Genomic DNA, 16,510 nt, shown 5'->3' on the forward strand with positions numbered 1-16,510 from the left:
GGGGGAGTTGACGACAGAAGAAAATCTGGTACCAATGATGAAAAGTAAAGACGGTGGCTTTATATTTTCCGCCATATTAAAATTCACTTCCAGATTAGTGAATAACGCTACTAGCTTGATGCATAACGTAAATAGCAACATTGCTGAAGTTTTCAATAGCATCATAGCGAAGTTCATTGGCGGAAAGAGAATTAATTATTCAGGCAGGCAGTCGTATGCTGGACGATGTGCCGCATCAGTGGTCTCATTCAATTCGAGACAGCCACTGTCATACCTGAATAAAAAAATTTTACTCAAGAGTCCAAACAAACTAGTAAAACGTCTTGAAACCAAGAGAAATCTCAAAAGATTGGCATCAGCAAAACGCAGAGTACACAAAACGTTTACTAAAATGACGTATAAGCCTACTATTAGTGGGAACGACAAAAATTATGGCGATTCTTGCGAAAAACCAGATATTAGTGAGGCCGATTTTGAGTTTTCCAAGAGTGAACACCTGAAAAATATAACGTTAGCCGACAAAGATCGCCAAGCACTAGAAAGGCGAACTATTTTGCAGGCCGTTTCAATGGAATGGCGTCAGGAACGGAAACTGCGGCTGACGGCATCTGTTTTCGGGAAAGTGTGCAAACGAGGGCTTATAAAATGCGGCCCTTTGGTCAAAAGTATCGTGACTGAAAAAAATTTAGATCACGTGAAATCAATAAAACACGGTCAAAACAATGAACACCTTGCACGTGAACAACTACAACTATATCTTGGAATGCCCATACGAACGTGTGGTTTATTTATAGACAAAGATTTACCATTTTTAGGAGCAAGTCCGGATGGTATTGTAGAAGAGGACAAAATTGTGGAAATCAAGTGTCCTTATTCAGCCAGAGGCATGAGTGTTGACGATGGAATAAAAGAAAAGAAAATTATTTTTTGGAAAAGAGACAAGGAAGGTAATATGAATCTAAATAAAAATCATGATTGGTACTTCCAAGCACAAGGACAACTTCACATTACACAAAGAAAAACATGTATATTTGCCGTTTGGACTGAAGTAGACATGAAGGTTGAACTAATTGTGGAAGACAAAGAATTTTGGTGTAAAATGGAAGAAAAATTGAAAGCTTTTTATTTTGATTGCTTACTGCCTGAAATCCTTGATTCTCGCTTAGATAGGCAAATGGATATCAGGGAACCTAAATATATTCTTGATGCAATCAATCAAAAAGATAAACGAAAATTAGAATCTAAAGATATAACAAAACGCAAAAGGAAAGCGTCATAAATCACATGAACACATTCTTCCATTATGCACCAAAATTCGTAAGTTCAGTCTTCAGTCCGAGATGCAAATGTGCATTTTTTTTTTGTGTAACGTATCTTTGTGGTTGGAAATAACTATTATATTTTTTGAATGAGGTTGATACATTCTTGTGTCTTTTACAGTTTCTTTTTATTGTATTCTCACTGGTTTTTACTGGTACAAATTTTGGTCAGCTGATGACAAATTTGGAAAATCAACTTTTTTTTTTTGACATTTATTAATGCCTTTGATTTCTCAATTTTTATTTTAAAAAAACTACAACTCTCCGTTACAACCTGTATAATAAATTAACCACGTTTCTCTGCGCTTTAAGTATGTTTTTGTAAAATTCTTATCAAGTTGTTTTACGTCAGGTAATTAAAGATTTTTTTAATTACAGATTGGTTTTATTACAACAACCTACCCATCTTACCTACTTACTCACCTACCAAACCAAAATTCAGGCTATACGTTCAGCGGTTAAAGATCCCAACAGTAACTTGGGAGGTGATTTTCGATTTTTCTTAACTTGGGAGGTGATTTCGAGATTTATCATTCAAATCCGTTCAGTAGTTTTCGTGAGAAAGAGTAACAAAAATTCATCCAAACAAACTTTCACGTTCATAATATTAATAGGATTAGTTTTATTAATCGGATTTATGTACCTACACAGAACCGTCTAAATATTCATTATTCGTCTTTTCAATTCACTCAATACACTCAAAATGTAAAAACTCTAAGTTACACTCAGTCACTCAAATTCTAAAAATCCTGACTTACTCACTTCTGCCATGCAACGCAAGCGGCCACCGAGCGAACTTGTCGTTGTGTGCGTAACGACGCACACGACTAGAGCGCCGCAGTAAATACCTATTTTCCGCGCGCCGTGTTCGCTCGGCGCAGTCTTAAGCAAGGAAGAAAGAGACATGCGCCGATCCCAAGTAAAATTAACATGAAGGTATAATCATCGGCAGGGATATTGAGCCCTGACCTTCACCTGCGCAGAAGCGATTTATTGGTTTCTTACCTTATGTGTACAGTGTGCAAAGCGATCCCCACTCTTCCGCCGAGAGCTCAATATCCGTGCCGATAACTATACGAGTATACTGATGTGTATATCGCTCACCTGTCCCGAACATTCCTGGCGAACTCATGAGACATTCTGACCGTCTCCGTCGAAGAACGCAAGTATGGTGGCAGGGATCTCTGTAAATATACACAATCATTCATTATTTCACTGTACAAGTTGCAGAATAGGTTCAAATATTTCACTAGTAAATAATATCGACTTACGTAAACTTCATCTCTGTACGAGTTGACGTCAGAAGTCGGCCCTTTGTTCTTCACCACCTGTAAATAAAGAAAACATAAAAAATTTACTTACGCATACATATGTAAAATAATCCTCTGCGATAAAATATTTTTTTTTATTCAGATTTTTCTTTGCAATATAACTCAATTTATTGAGATTAAAAAAAAATATGTAGTTAGATCGAAACTTCCGAATTTCAGATAAATAGAATTTACTTAGAAACAATTTAGCACAAATAGTAAAGAAATAAAGTAATTATTAATGTTAAATTGAAAAAAAAAAAGCAGTTAAAGATGCCAACTCTGTTTTAGCACCAACAACATTTTTCAATATATCAAAGGATTGCTTGAATATTATTGATCTTATAACAAATTACCTTAGCAATACCCTTCTGTATGCACTCTTCTAACAAATCACCCGCATCGCTCAAATTCGAGCTATCAGACGTATCATGCGCATCGTGCAAATCGCGCGAGTCGTGCAAATCGCGTGAGTCGTGCAAATCGCGTGAGTCGTGCAAATCGCTTTCTTCGTGCAAATCACGTGAGTCGTGCAATTGCGGCGCGGGCGCAGAGTCGATGGACAGAGCGGACAGGTTGGAGTTGCTGCCGGCTTTCGACAAAATGGCTGGTGTGTCTTCTGTGAAGTATACTTTGCATACTTCGCCTGGGGTTTGAGTTCCTAGAAAAAAATAACCATATTAATATACTTTAAACATTAAAAATGCGCAAGTAAAGCCATTATTTTGGTATTACCTTGGAATTTAGTCTAAAGTTCAATCTTCTATTTATTTCTATAGCAAAGTAGTCACTTTTCATCAGGGTGCGCAAAATACGTAGTTCTCTTTGGACGAGGATGAAAACTGAGAGCTGGTTTCTAATATATTTTAACTAGTTCTTTTACAAGATATCTTACCTCTCAAAGGTTCAATAGGAACTGTGTTCGACGACCGCATTGTCCGCATTTGGTGTCTGAAAAAAGAAACATTGATATATTCAATTACAGCTGGTTCTAAGCCTGGCCATATAAGTTTAACAAAAAACATAAAGTGCAACTATGTATAGGCAATGTTTGATTGGTCTCAGTTGGAAGCACATCATACTCGCTGTTCAAGATTGAAAGAAGTGGAGAAACTTTCTACGAGCCCTGAAGAAGGATAACAGGATGTTATAATCATCAATCGTCATTATCAAAGAAAATGTTCGTACCTATTTCTGTTGTCCTGTAATACGTCATCTGGGTTATTGCTCGGTGATGCGTCGATCTCTTCCTCGTGTGTGAGTCTTGGTAATAATTTCAACGATTGCTGCAAAATAATACAAAATATTTTTTAAAATTGATATTGGCAGTTTTTCAAGGAAGTGGACACTTTCAGAAACAATACTTCAGCAACTAACGAATTTTGGAAATCCTGCCAATCACTACCTTGAGGCCAATTCTAGATTCATATCAACCTACTATATGAAGTTAAGGTCTAAATTGTCTAAAATGTATGAGACAAGTTTCAGAACACATTTATTCCCATTTCTAAAATCAATATTCCTTAATTCATGCTGGCTTATACCCCCGACTAGGCAGGGTAACTTGTTCCTCTAATTATTGAGCCTACTTTCCTGACTGTACAAAATTGTGATACTAACCTTGGGCAACTTTGGCTCATCATCAATAGTCAAGCTGGAGAGGCTGGTGGCTGCTGAGAACTGCGCAGGAGTATGTTCCACCACAAACCGGGATACGCGCTCTTCAAACACCGAGCCTACACATGGCTCTGAGAAATTGAAACAATATAGATTAGTAGATATACGATATTGAACTATATTTGTCACTGTTGTCTAAGAAAAGCAAAAAATATAATATTAATATAGGCGACCGGACCGATTGTTGGTCTCTCTGAAGAGATCACCAGGACATATTATAGTGCACAAGTATTTGCGCAGACACAGGTGCACTCTCTCTCCGATTTAAATATTATGACGTTCTTCAAACATTTTTGTATGTAATCGGTTTAACTGATGAAGCACGTAAGAGATAAGATAATCATTTCCTTTTATATTAATTTCGCTGGTACAATCAGTTTCTATTTGTCAATGATTGCGAATCATTCATCAGAATGACAAGACTCTACGGGCCTTACTACAAAAACTTTAAACCCTGTTTTACACTTGTCTAATAAAATTTTGGCTGCAAAATGAACCATATGTCAATGTCATAATTTGACATTTTTTTAGACAAGGCATAAACTGACGTTTAAAAGTTTTTGTGGTAAGACGGTACAGGTTTTTTTTAACGTTCCTATTTACTTGAAGAATTCAGGTCTATGTTCTACCATGTATAGTAACGAAAATCATACAAATATTTTATAAAGGCAAAAGATTTACATTGTTAAAGACCATGTATTTTGTTATCTGTTCTTGTACATAATATATGGGTATAGGGACAGAGTAAGCGACTTTGTTTTTAACCTCCGACGCAAAAATAAATAAATAAATAATGTCGGGACACCTTTTCACACACGGTCGGTTAGCCCCACGCTAAGTTATTAATTAACTTGTGTTATGGGTGTTAAGGCGACGAATTGGTCAACAATAATTCCATAACCGGCACGCGCATCTAAGGCGCCAAAAGGGGTCGGAGCGTCTGAGCGGGGCGAGGATAACAATACGCGCGCTAGCTTATAACTAAAAGTCGTAAGCGACAGAATGGTTTTGTAATTTTATTATTTAGAAATGATAATTTAATAAAAAATCCTTCTACAATTTTAAAGAGTATGTATATACTCAACTACTAAAAAAGTTAAGAGGCTTAAATCGGTCCCGTTTGCCCATAATATGTGAATCTCTTTTTAAAAAGAGGTATGTTTGATATATTTTTCTCTGTTATAAAAGTTACCTAATCATGTTTCTACGTCTAACAAAATAAGGTTTATATCATGAACTTTCAGGTAACCAAGTTGTATTTTGATCCGTTTTGTATTTACTGAGAAAAATTGAGATCCTTGGCGCCAAAAAATCCAATTCGTCCTCTTAACACAACTGATAAACTACATATAGCTACATATATACATATTTATAAATACATATTGTAACACCCAGACCACGACCAACAAGCATGCTCATCACACAAATGTCGATCGAACCGGGAATCGAACCCGGGACCTCAGATTCGGCAGTCCGACTTGGTGACCTTTGCGCCACAGAGGTCGTCGTCAAAAACGATGGGGTGTTATAAGTTTGACGCTATTGTAAATGTCGGTCCTGCGCCTGATCTCTCTCCAGTCGTGTCGGATTGCCGTCCCATCGGGCTATGAAAGTGAAGGAATAGTGAGTGCACCTGTGTCTGCGCAAATGCTTGTGCACTATAATATGTCCTGCGCAGTTGGCTGATCTCCTTACATGAGAACAGCCGCCGTGGCCGAAATCGGCCGAATCCGCCGTGGACGCCATTATAAGTCTAGGTGGCCTAGTGGGTAAAGCACCACCCTCTAACGTGTGAGTGTGTGGGTTCGATTCCAGGTCAGGCAAGTACTGGCACGTTAAACTGTAGGTCCCGGCTGTCATTGAACTTCCTTGGCAGTCGTTACGGTTAGTCAGAAGTCAGTAAGTCTGCTACCAGTCTAACGGTCGGGTTGGACGGGTAACTGGGTTGGGTCTAAAAAGGCAGTAGCTCCTTGTGGCACACTGGTACTCAGCTACATCCGGTTAGACTGGAAGCCGACCCCAACATAGTTGGGAAAAGGCTCTAGAGATGATGATAATGTACCTTGTGGCGGCGTGGACATGGCGGTGAGCGAGCCCGGGGCGGGCGCGGCGCGGGCGCGCGGCGACAGCGGCGCGCTGGCGCCGGGCGAGTCGGGGATCTCGCTCGGGGAGATGCAGCCTGATGTTAGGCGGCTGGAACAATGATAAACACGTCATATTTCTTCTTCTTCTTCTTGTACTGTTACCAATTTTATTTGGAGTCGGTGTAACATGTCTTCAGCTTCCATTCCTTCCTATCACTCGTCATTCTAACACTTACTTTTTATTCATGTAATTTTTCAGGTAGTCCATATTTACTTAAGCTTTATTAGTTTCAAACTTATATTTAAGACAGAAAACTTTATAAGACTGTTGGTTATACTATTTGAATATGTTGGAAAGTGTTCCGAGTGATCCGAATATACGTTATTACGATCGAGTTAATTACGTTGTTGGCATCAAAAAAGTTAACAGCACTCAAATTACATTAAATATACCTTGTGTACTTTACAGCTAAATATCTTGTGTATCTTACCTAACTTCAGACACCACAGAGCCCTGGTCATCTTGCTGCGAGCACTCAGGGAGCGATCCGAGCGAACTGGAGCGAGAGAACATGAGCGGCGTGTCCTCCACGAAGCGCTGCGGCGGGGGCGAAGCCCTAGCCGACGCGGGCTCAGAACCCGTGCACACGGAGACAGGTTCCGTTGCGAAAGTCACTGCTTTTGAACCTGGAGAGATTTCATTCAAGTAAGTAAAATTACATGTTTACATTGTATTAAAAATAAAACAAGTAGGTACCTAAGGCTGATAAATTAGCCCTTTTCGAAGAAATTGATGATAATGATATGGATAAGAAGAAAAAAGCATTGGAATAAGAGAAAGTTAAGAAGAAGCTCGGATGGGAATGTTTTTCTTTGTCATATCCGTTGCTCTTCACAATTCCTTTCATAATATTGTTTGTTTATTAAGATGTAATTACCTTCTTTGTCCTTAGCAGAACTGCTGGTATTTTGTTCGGGAGGACTTGGGTCCACGTTGATGGTCGCCATAGCATTCCTCTTAGCTAAACAGTCCTCTTCAGTGGGCTCGCCAAGACTGCTCAAAGAGCTCACTCTCGAGAAGTACCCAGGAGTACCCTCATCGCAATAGTTCACCGGCTTCTCAGGACTTATCATCCCCGAGCTGAACTTACTGTCAAAATCTTCTCGTTTCTCAGGTATCGGTTCGGACACAGAGATAGGTTGGGGCGTTGAAGCTGCTCTGTCGTTGTCGATGTTCGGCGGGTCTTCGATGGAACAAGTGTCCTTTTCGTCAGAATGCGTCATCGCCTCAGGATTCGGTTTGACAGTGGTCGCGGCTTTCTTATTGTCCTTCCCGATAACCCTCAAATCTGACATTGAAGTAGCTGTTGAGAAGATGGCAGGAGTTTCGTAAGGAGTGCCTTCAGTTGCGAAATGTTTGATGGTGTCCTCGTGGACGGAGGGACCAGGCGGCTCGGACAAGTCTGAACCTGTCTCCGATTGGTGTTCAGCGTAACGTAACGAATAGTCCGTAGGCTGGTCTAAATCCGTCTCCTGATAATCACCGAACGTGGTGGGGCTGTCTTTCTTCGAATACTTTTTGTTATCTGCCTTTGGCTTTTCAACCTCAGACTCGGTATTTTTAGTCTCCGAGTATTTCCTACTGAAGTCTATGGGCTGGTCGCAAGAATCCTGGTCGACGTCAAAACCAGATTCTGTATAATTTGTTCTCATTTCTGTGGTACTTCTAGGAGGAGGAATTGGAGGTTGAGTGGGATATCGAAGGAAAGAGTTGTCTTTGTGTTGCTTCGAAGATCCTTTAAACGTTTCACTGGAAGTTTCACTCTTCACTAGGTCTTTGTTCCGAGGCGTAGGTACTGGCACTTTGCCAGGACGCATAACTCTTTCGAACACGGAGTCTGAATGAGTACTGGTGACGGAATCCTTGCTCTCTGATCTGTTGACGTTACCCGCACTGCCCGTGTTTGAACGAGTGACGAGAGCACCTTTCAATAACGTGTTACTGCAGCTCAAGTAGCTAGCCAAATGTGCGCTGTGACTTAAAGATATTTGGGAAGTCAGCGTACCCATAAGTGGCGAACTAGACGTCATCCTGTGTCGCTCTAAATTCATGGCGATTTGCCTTTCAGTGGCTGTGAACAGATTCTTTTCTTCCCGATTACTTGTAGTCGGAGACGTTGCCGGTTCAATATTGTCGCATGTCTCGGCCAGGTTTTGGTCCAATTCTTGTTCCAGAGCTTTTTGCTTTCTCGCTCCCAGGGTTGGAAGTGCTGGAAGATTCATATTTCTAGCCGTCGTATCTAAAGAGATTATGTGCGTCTTGCCAGGCTTGGAATTGAGCAAATTTTTGAGGGCTGCGCTTGAACCCATCGCAATCATTTTATGCTTGGAGTGGATGAGGCTTCTGAGCATCGGCACCGCTCCGTGGTCCCATAGGAATTGTTGGTCTTGTGGGCATCGCGCGGACAGGTTCCATAGCGTGCCACAAGAGTTGCTGACAACAGTGAGACTCGGAGACTTGAGGTGCTGCAGTAAGACACTTAAACAATTTCTCTCGCGGAGAATTTGCCTGTAATCTTCTCGAACGGCGATGTGACTCGACACGTTCCTCATGATGCCACCTGCGTTTTCCACTATAGCTAATGTTTTCGTCGGTGAGTTGTAGCTGAGCATGTCCACAAGGAACCCTAGAGCTCCATCAACTGAACACAAGGCTACCTTGTTCATTGAGCAATGAGCTGTCAAGTTCCAGAGCGCTGAGAGGACTGACTTCAGCGTGGCTTCTTTTTGACACGTCATTGCGGCTTTAGTCAAACCTTTGACGGCGCCTACTTCTCTCAGCACTTGCTTGCTGTTGGTATCTGCTCTCCAGGAAAGATTTCGCAGAACAGCTGCTGTTACCTGCAAAATGAATATTTTTTTGTGATTATTTGATTTTTTCCAAACTTAACCTACATTATTACTGACTAAGAATAAGGTAACGTACCTGTCGCATGTCATCGTTCGGTGACTCCAGCTGCTCAACCAGAGCCAGCATGAAGTCCTTGAAGGAGCAGAGCAAGGACTTGTTGTTGCCATCTCCAAAGGTGAGGTTCGTTAATGTCATCCCGGCGTACTTCCTCATGGTTAGACATGTGTTGTCATCAGTTCTGCTGCCGTGTGCCGCCTGGTCACCGCTTACTAACGCAGCCAGCGCTTGCAATCCTCCCAGTTGACACACCACATGTCTGTGCTCTTCATCGAAAGATAGCTTCATCAGAGCTGCTACACTCTGACTCGGATGTTTGGTCGCATCATCTTCTATAACTTCCTTTCCTTCTTTCCTCATTTCTACGAGATCTTCTAAAACGTAACAGTACTCTCTGACTTGTTCTAACAACCTCCAGACTCGGGCTTCTCTTCTCCCTGCTTTGTCATCAGTCTGTGTGTGGATTATGTTACGAAGCGCCTTCGCCGCGCGATCTCGAGTTTCTCTAGGGACTTTCGAATGTATTAACTGAACGAGTAACGGGATGCATCCTGCTTGCCGCATAGCAATGCAACTTTCAACTGATCGGCTCATATCTAACAAAGGTCCGCTTAAGTCTGCGTTGTTTTCTGGTGATAAACTTAATAGAGAAATTAAGGAACAAACGCATTCCATTTTATTTTCTAAGTTAGATGAGGGTCTCGCCCCCTCTGCGGAACCGTTACTAGAGAAACTGCGAACGCTGGCGGAATCATGACCTGTCCAGACATCGCGCTCTCCTGGCCAGGTCCCTCTGTATAGTTGGGAAGCCCTTTTGTCCCGCTCACTCGATCGTGCCGCACTTTCTAACCCATAATGTAAAGCGCTTCGGTAACTTGTTCTATGCGGCCGATCTTCAGAGCTGGAGTAAGTTGAAGGCTGGTTTTTCTGTGGTCGCTTTGGTAGAGCACCAGCCTTCTTTTGTGCATTATTGTCGTCGCCTTCGACATCATCGTCTAGGAAGTTCGGGTTTGTGATGTCACTACGTTCATCAAACTCATCAGGCGACGGTGAGTGGTCGAGGAAGTGCGGTTTGGGGATTCGGCATTCGATGTTTGATTTGGACGGCGGTTGGTAATCTTCGTCAAGAAAATGTGGCCGGCGTGAAATAAGATCGGGCTCTAGGGTCTCTAGTTCAAGGGTAAGCTCTCGCGAACGCGCCTTGTCTGAAGATTTTGGAGGAATGTGTTTGGGGGCAATCTTGGTTTTGGTGTCTTTTGGGTTGGGTATGCGGCGCGAGTCAGGCGAAAGAGGGGAAGACGCATCTAGAGGCCCGCGATGGGGCTCACTCGAAGTGGAAGGGGTGCAGTCTTCACTTGCCGAGGGTCCGGAGTCAGTTAACGGTGAATTCGAGGAGTCCATGCTGCTCCAAGGATCTACCATCACTTCGTTCTCCAACTGCAACAATTGGAAAAAAAAACTAAATTAAATACCAGACTATTTAAGGGTAACGGAGTCAAGGTTAAGGACTCCTAGTGGTGAGGTAATGCTTGATGAATGTTGCCCGAAATGAATACTGCACTTAAATTACATGTATGGTCAAGGCCAGTTGGTCGAAACGTAACCGTGGCGTACTTAACTTCGTATTTATTTGTGGACGGGTTAAAATACCGGTTGGCCTGGCTTGAAAAGTGGCGCGTGCGTTGTGCGAGACCATATGTGCAATATCCTTAATTCCGAAGCAAATACTTATGGACGATATTGTGCTAAGTGATTAAATAAGCCTTCGTAATATAAGTTACAGTTAAATATATTAACAGTCAACATGGCTAGTAATAACGGGGTTGGAATACCTAATGTGATGAGACTCAATGAAGTGCAGTTAGCGGTAAAATGAATCATCCATTTCAAAGAAAAATATATTGCACTTCTATTTATCTTCTTCACAAGGTTCATCGTGCAGACATTATGGATGATGTTACCAAATATAAATCTAGTTCTTAATTAAGCTGTACCAGTATGAAACGCAATACATTTGTGTGTCACGTATGACCACATTGGCCACCCGTATGGAGATAATGCGTATAACATCACAATGAGTCACGGTCTACAATGTAATAGTGTTACCGCTTACGTCATAAAGTCCTATTAGCAAGTTCCCCTTGGATCGTTAGTTTTATGAAACAAGATGCGAATGTTCGAATCGGGTCACTTTAATGGGAATGTAACAAGTTTGGATGTGGTATATGAGTTTAAAGCACGCAATTTTGAGAGCGTCTTAAAGACTTTATTGTTTTGATTAGTCTAAATACATAATTGTGGGCTGATTGAGGAAGTTTGCCATAAACAGAATAAGGTTCTTAGAAATGACATTCTGCATATCAAGTAACATTTATATTGAAGGAACAGATAGATCTTACAGCAAATAAGTGATTCAATGACCCCACAAAGTACCCCTTTCCTTCCAAATGAAGTGATTGTGTCATAGAGTATTGTCTCAAGTTGCCATTGCCCATTGGCTTGGCCGGACAATGGCTAGACGAGGCGCTACCGTCCGGTGAGCACAATGGTATGGCGCCGACCATCGCTAATTGTACTTTGTAGTATTCGGACGTCGCCCCGGATGGCATTGATTGCATTTATAGGAACTATTGGTTCATCAAATAGTTTTAAATGGAAATAAAATAAGTTTTATACAATCCCAAGAATAAAGAATAAACGAAAGTCAATATCTGTTATGAATACTTCATATAAATTAAGTTGAAAAACACGGTTCAATTTAAAAGTTCCAGCCAATTGCAATTTTTATATACCCATTTATTTCGAAGCCAAACGAGATAAATGTAACCAGTTGAACGAGAAACTTCATGGCTGCATGATTTAAAGCGCATGAAAGGATTTACAAAATTCGCATATTTATTCATGGTAAAAAAAAACACATTGGCTAACAGTTCAAACAAGAAATAAAACGAGTAACCAAATCATTCTTACTACGACGACTCCTACGTATTAAATACTTACCAAATCACTATCGTTAGAAGTTGACACATCTTCAAGAGGGTTTCCATTTTCCATGTCAACACCAGAATCGTTGGGGTCTCCCCTCCTCCTCATCATATCAGTCCTGGTGATATCGTGGAAGTTGCGTCGGAGAGGATTGAAGGACATCCGAAGGTCCGTCGTGAAGTCATCGTACAGTTTGAACTGGTTCGCGTTGAACTCCGTATCGTTGTCGAGAACATCATGGTCTACCGAGACCCTGGAGCGATCAGCCCCCTTGTTCATGTAAGACACTTTATAATAGTCCCGCGAACTCATTTTGTTTAGCACTTTGTTTTACAGTTTATTTCATAATGTTTAAAAGCTAGAAGGATCATGTATTAGTGGTGTTGGCTTTGGTAGTCGAGATTATGTATTGGATACCACCGTGTTCTACATAGTAAGGTTAGTCTTTGGCACTCATAAATCATTGTAGCGAACACTAAATCCCATTATAAAAGCGTTGCCCTCGAATAAACAAAACATCGCTGGATCGTTCCAGATTGAAAGCGAATTAGGTCAACACTATGGCGAATTTAGAAGGGCCCTCATGGGAGGTACAAGTTTAAATTTTATTATAGTGGTCTGTAATTCTCGGCTCTTTTATTTGGAAGCGCGCCAAACTGCGACGATCATTGTACAGAGTATATGTGTAGAACATGATGTATTTTACGCATTTTCTTTAAATAAAGTTGTGAATGAAATTATGTAGATAGTAAACATGTAGATAGTGTACTGTAGAGTTCCTTGTAGCGTATTAATCAGGCCACGGTGAAGCTAATTAGGAGTAAGCTTGTATTTACCTACATTACACTGTAGTAAATTATAACACGGTAGAAACTGTTCGAGTCAAACATACGAACTCGTAAATTTTGGCGCACAGTTGGGAAGTGCAGGCTCGTAAATGTATTGTGGAAATAGCGTTATCTGTTTATATTGGACTAAGTCAAGGTCTTATAGAGCATACATTAAGCGCACATAAACGAGGGAACGTTTAATATGCTTTCATTTGATAAACTGAATCAATATGAATGTTTTCTTAAGTTTTTATGGGTACAGTTATGTTCACATCTGCAATGTTAGAATATCGCAGTGCGTTTTTATGTTAAAAAGTTTTCGCATGCCTGCAATGACACTGGCACACATATTCTTCAAACCGCAACACAGCAAGGCACACGTGCTAAGTCTGGTGACAGTCCTTCATACAACCGTTTATTTTTCTAATATTACTTATTCTTTTTCCCTAGATAGGTAGAACAATGTAGTAATATAAGCCTTATTAACAGAGAGGTTGAATTGGCCATGCGCATGCTATTTGATAACCTTGCGAATAGATGTTGCTGTAATTGCTATCGTGTATGTTTCGGTTTCTGTTTACTTGAAGAGATACGAGGATTTTAATTAACGGTAAAAATATTAAGTTTCGTTATAGCGTACTGAATCTTTTGTGTTCATTTGTGGCCTATTTGTGATCTAACCAGCACTTTACAATATATAATTATGTTTCTGTTCGCGTCGTTCTTCAGAAAGCGATAAACTCTAGTACGTAGAGGTAAATTAACACTTGCTTTTCGAAATATTTACTTCTAATGACAATAGTTTACAGCTACAATATTCCAGTTAGGAGCAATATATTCCAAAGTTCTGTTGAGAAATCTTGGCCCATAAAAAGAAGCAGCACTCGACAAGCTGTCGATGATGCACAACCGGAGATAAGTGACGACTCAGTAGAAAGCACTCAGCCCTGGCGTCAAGCCAGAACAATTATATTAGGTATTGACGTTACCAATTCGGAAATACTCGAATTAACTGAATGTTAATTCGAGTATGAATATGTAATATATATGAATGAAATGCTCGTCATCAAATTCGACTTAAAGGAAACCTTGACATGTTTTGATAAGATAGCATTATTCATTCAAGTTATAAACTAGAAAATTTCATTCACATTCAATAGCGAGTTCTACTTCCAATTTCGCAACAAAAGACTCGAAGATTTATTTCCTAACTTCAGCTCTCTTACGAAGGGTTGTAAGCTAACAACTTGGTAGTTATTTCAACCACCCTCGACCCAGTTGGCGAGTACTTCGACGGTTTTTCGATGGCTCTTTACTTCGCGGTTTCAAGCCCTGTTGGAGAATCAATGATGATGCTGCAAAAACTTCTTTTTATTTTACAAATGAAAACGTTTTGCTTAGGCGTTGAAATATTCTAGGTAGAAGAAACCAGATCTTGTTCAACTCAAGCGGCAGGGTGTGGCTAATCTGACAGTAAGACTAGTTTCCCTGAAAACATGTGAGGTACATAAAGAAGTGGAAATGTGCGTATCACAGATAAGCAAACAAAACATTGAATGAAGCTCCTGCAGATGATACTGATCTAAAAACAATGCTTCAAACACCTATAAAAATGGCGGATGAGTCAACACACCATTATAAAACCAATAACGCTTTTTCTATAAACGGTCAATCTGACATAGTGGGCGGAGTATAACTAATTAATTTAAAGCTCCCATTACTTTTCAATAAAGTTTTAGGCAAAAGGCAGACAGCCGTTAAATTCAAGGTGAGATGCAATCACAAAAACCATAAACAAACAGTTGACCAAAAACGGTTTGGGTCGTCGAACTAGTTACGTAAGTGAAAACGTTAGCAAAAAGCCGTTCTAAGCCATTTCGTTCACGAGGTTCTAGTATACACGCGTAGGAGCAATAAGGTGGCCACAAACCCAAATCTAGGTACCTAACAACAATATATGGCCGTTATACTCACAAATAGGTTGCGAGTCGAAACTTACCGGCAACTGCAGTTTTGCAACTCTTTATTGTACCTCGTGGTGGAATAATTTTACATTTATGGAAACCTATCGCAATAAATTACATTATGAAACGAGATTTATTTGACTACGTATTTCCAGCGAATATGGATTTACTGCTTTTGGGAGATATAAAACCAATTTCGATATTGCACATGTTGGTATGTTGGAACGGTTACCATGGTAATGAGCAATTATAGTTCGGCCATTCAGAGAATGCGTTCCTGACACGTCGCGATTGAACTGACGACGTAATAACATTCATTGATTATTGATATAATAATGTTGTTTTAATGCTCCTCAATTGTTAAAACGGTAAACAACCAGCAAAAATATTTTTATCGTAACTGCAACGCCATTGCAAAGTTACGTCGTCAGTTCAATCGCGACGTGTCAGGAACGCATTCTCTGAATGGCCGAACTATAGTGGTCAATGAACGCAAACAATGCAAATTGCAAATAGTATTGTACAAATATTTGCCAGTAAACTCATTAGCATTGATAAATCTGGCATGAACAATACTGCACGAATAAACATGAATGAAAGCCTGACAATGCAAACATTTATAACACTAAAGCCCAATTAGTAACTGACAAACAATTCACAATGTTTCCAAAAATAACATCTTTGGCGACTGAAATTGATAGGCCCTGTCATCTAACCCTCCAAGGTTTAACAAACAATCGTAGAATCCCGCAGTTTCTAAAACCACGTAGTGACAGAGAAAGACGTCTGAGAACAAATGACGGATTTGGATCTGTGACAACCGTACAGGAAGAGGGAACGATAAAAATAGAACGCATATTAGTTTTCGGAGACGCAAAGTAAACCGCTAATGATTTGAACGATGCAATAATAGCATTCGTGGAAGTTGTAAATAATACTAGGGAAGAACGAGGGTTCTTTAAGGATTTAGATGGCTCTATAGTAAAGAAACTGGTAAAAAATACGTTCCGCACAAATTGCTCTTAAATTCCTACCAAACGGCACTTTGATAATTACTTCTCATTTTACTTAGCGTGAGAATTAAAGCGTGTGACAAAACAATAACTTATCGTATCACATAACAACGAAAAAACTTCATCATTTGACGTAACATCAAGTAACATGGAACAGCGCGAAAAAAGCTGGCGAACATAAATCATTTCGAACAATAAAACAAAACAAGAGCATACTCTCTAGCCATTAGGCACATGAAAGCAAAGCCACTTACAGTGGTGAAAGTGTTATGGAATTTCGCGATGCACCCGGCCATTATTGTAATTGGAGTGAGACGGCCCGTCTAGACCGGTATGGTCGAGACCACTGATGGATGGGGT

The 16,510-nt window shown here is 40.3% G+C and overlaps 1 protein-coding gene across 4 annotated transcripts in view; it reads right to left on the reverse strand.

The window, feature by feature from the left end:
* The window catches only part of LOC124634317, a 64,681-nt gene that overhangs the window by 11,345 nt on the left and 36,826 nt on the right, over positions 1-16,510 (reverse strand). For 3 of the 4 annotated variants that reach the window (XM_047169850.1, XM_047169849.1, XM_047169848.1), the window contains exons 2-12: positions 12,359-12,701; positions 9,377-10,795; positions 7,329-9,291; positions 6,882-7,077; positions 6,369-6,499; positions 4,250-4,377; positions 3,818-3,915; positions 3,525-3,580; positions 2,986-3,290; positions 2,591-2,647; positions 2,424-2,503 (exon numbers count right to left, since the gene is read on the reverse strand). In XM_047169850.1, the coding sequence (XP_047025806.1) occupies positions 2,424-2,503; positions 2,591-2,647; positions 2,986-3,290; positions 3,525-3,580; positions 3,818-3,915; positions 4,250-4,377; positions 6,369-6,499; positions 6,882-7,077; positions 7,329-9,291; positions 9,377-10,795; positions 12,359-12,655 (4,730 nt within the window). In that variant the 5' untranslated portion in view covers positions 12,656-12,701. The remainder of the gene's footprint in view (positions 1-2,423; positions 2,504-2,590; positions 2,648-2,985; positions 3,291-3,524; positions 3,581-3,817; positions 3,916-4,249; positions 4,378-6,368; positions 6,500-6,881; positions 7,078-7,328; positions 9,292-9,376; positions 10,796-12,358; positions 12,702-16,510) is intronic. The other variant, XM_047169852.1, reaches the window with a different exon arrangement.

The sequence above is a fragment of the Helicoverpa zea genome, chromosome 11, assembly GCF_022581195.2.
Source record: "Helicoverpa zea isolate HzStark_Cry1AcR chromosome 11, ilHelZeax1.1, whole genome shotgun sequence".
NCBI lineage: Eukaryota > Metazoa > Arthropoda > Insecta > Lepidoptera > Noctuidae > Helicoverpa > Helicoverpa zea.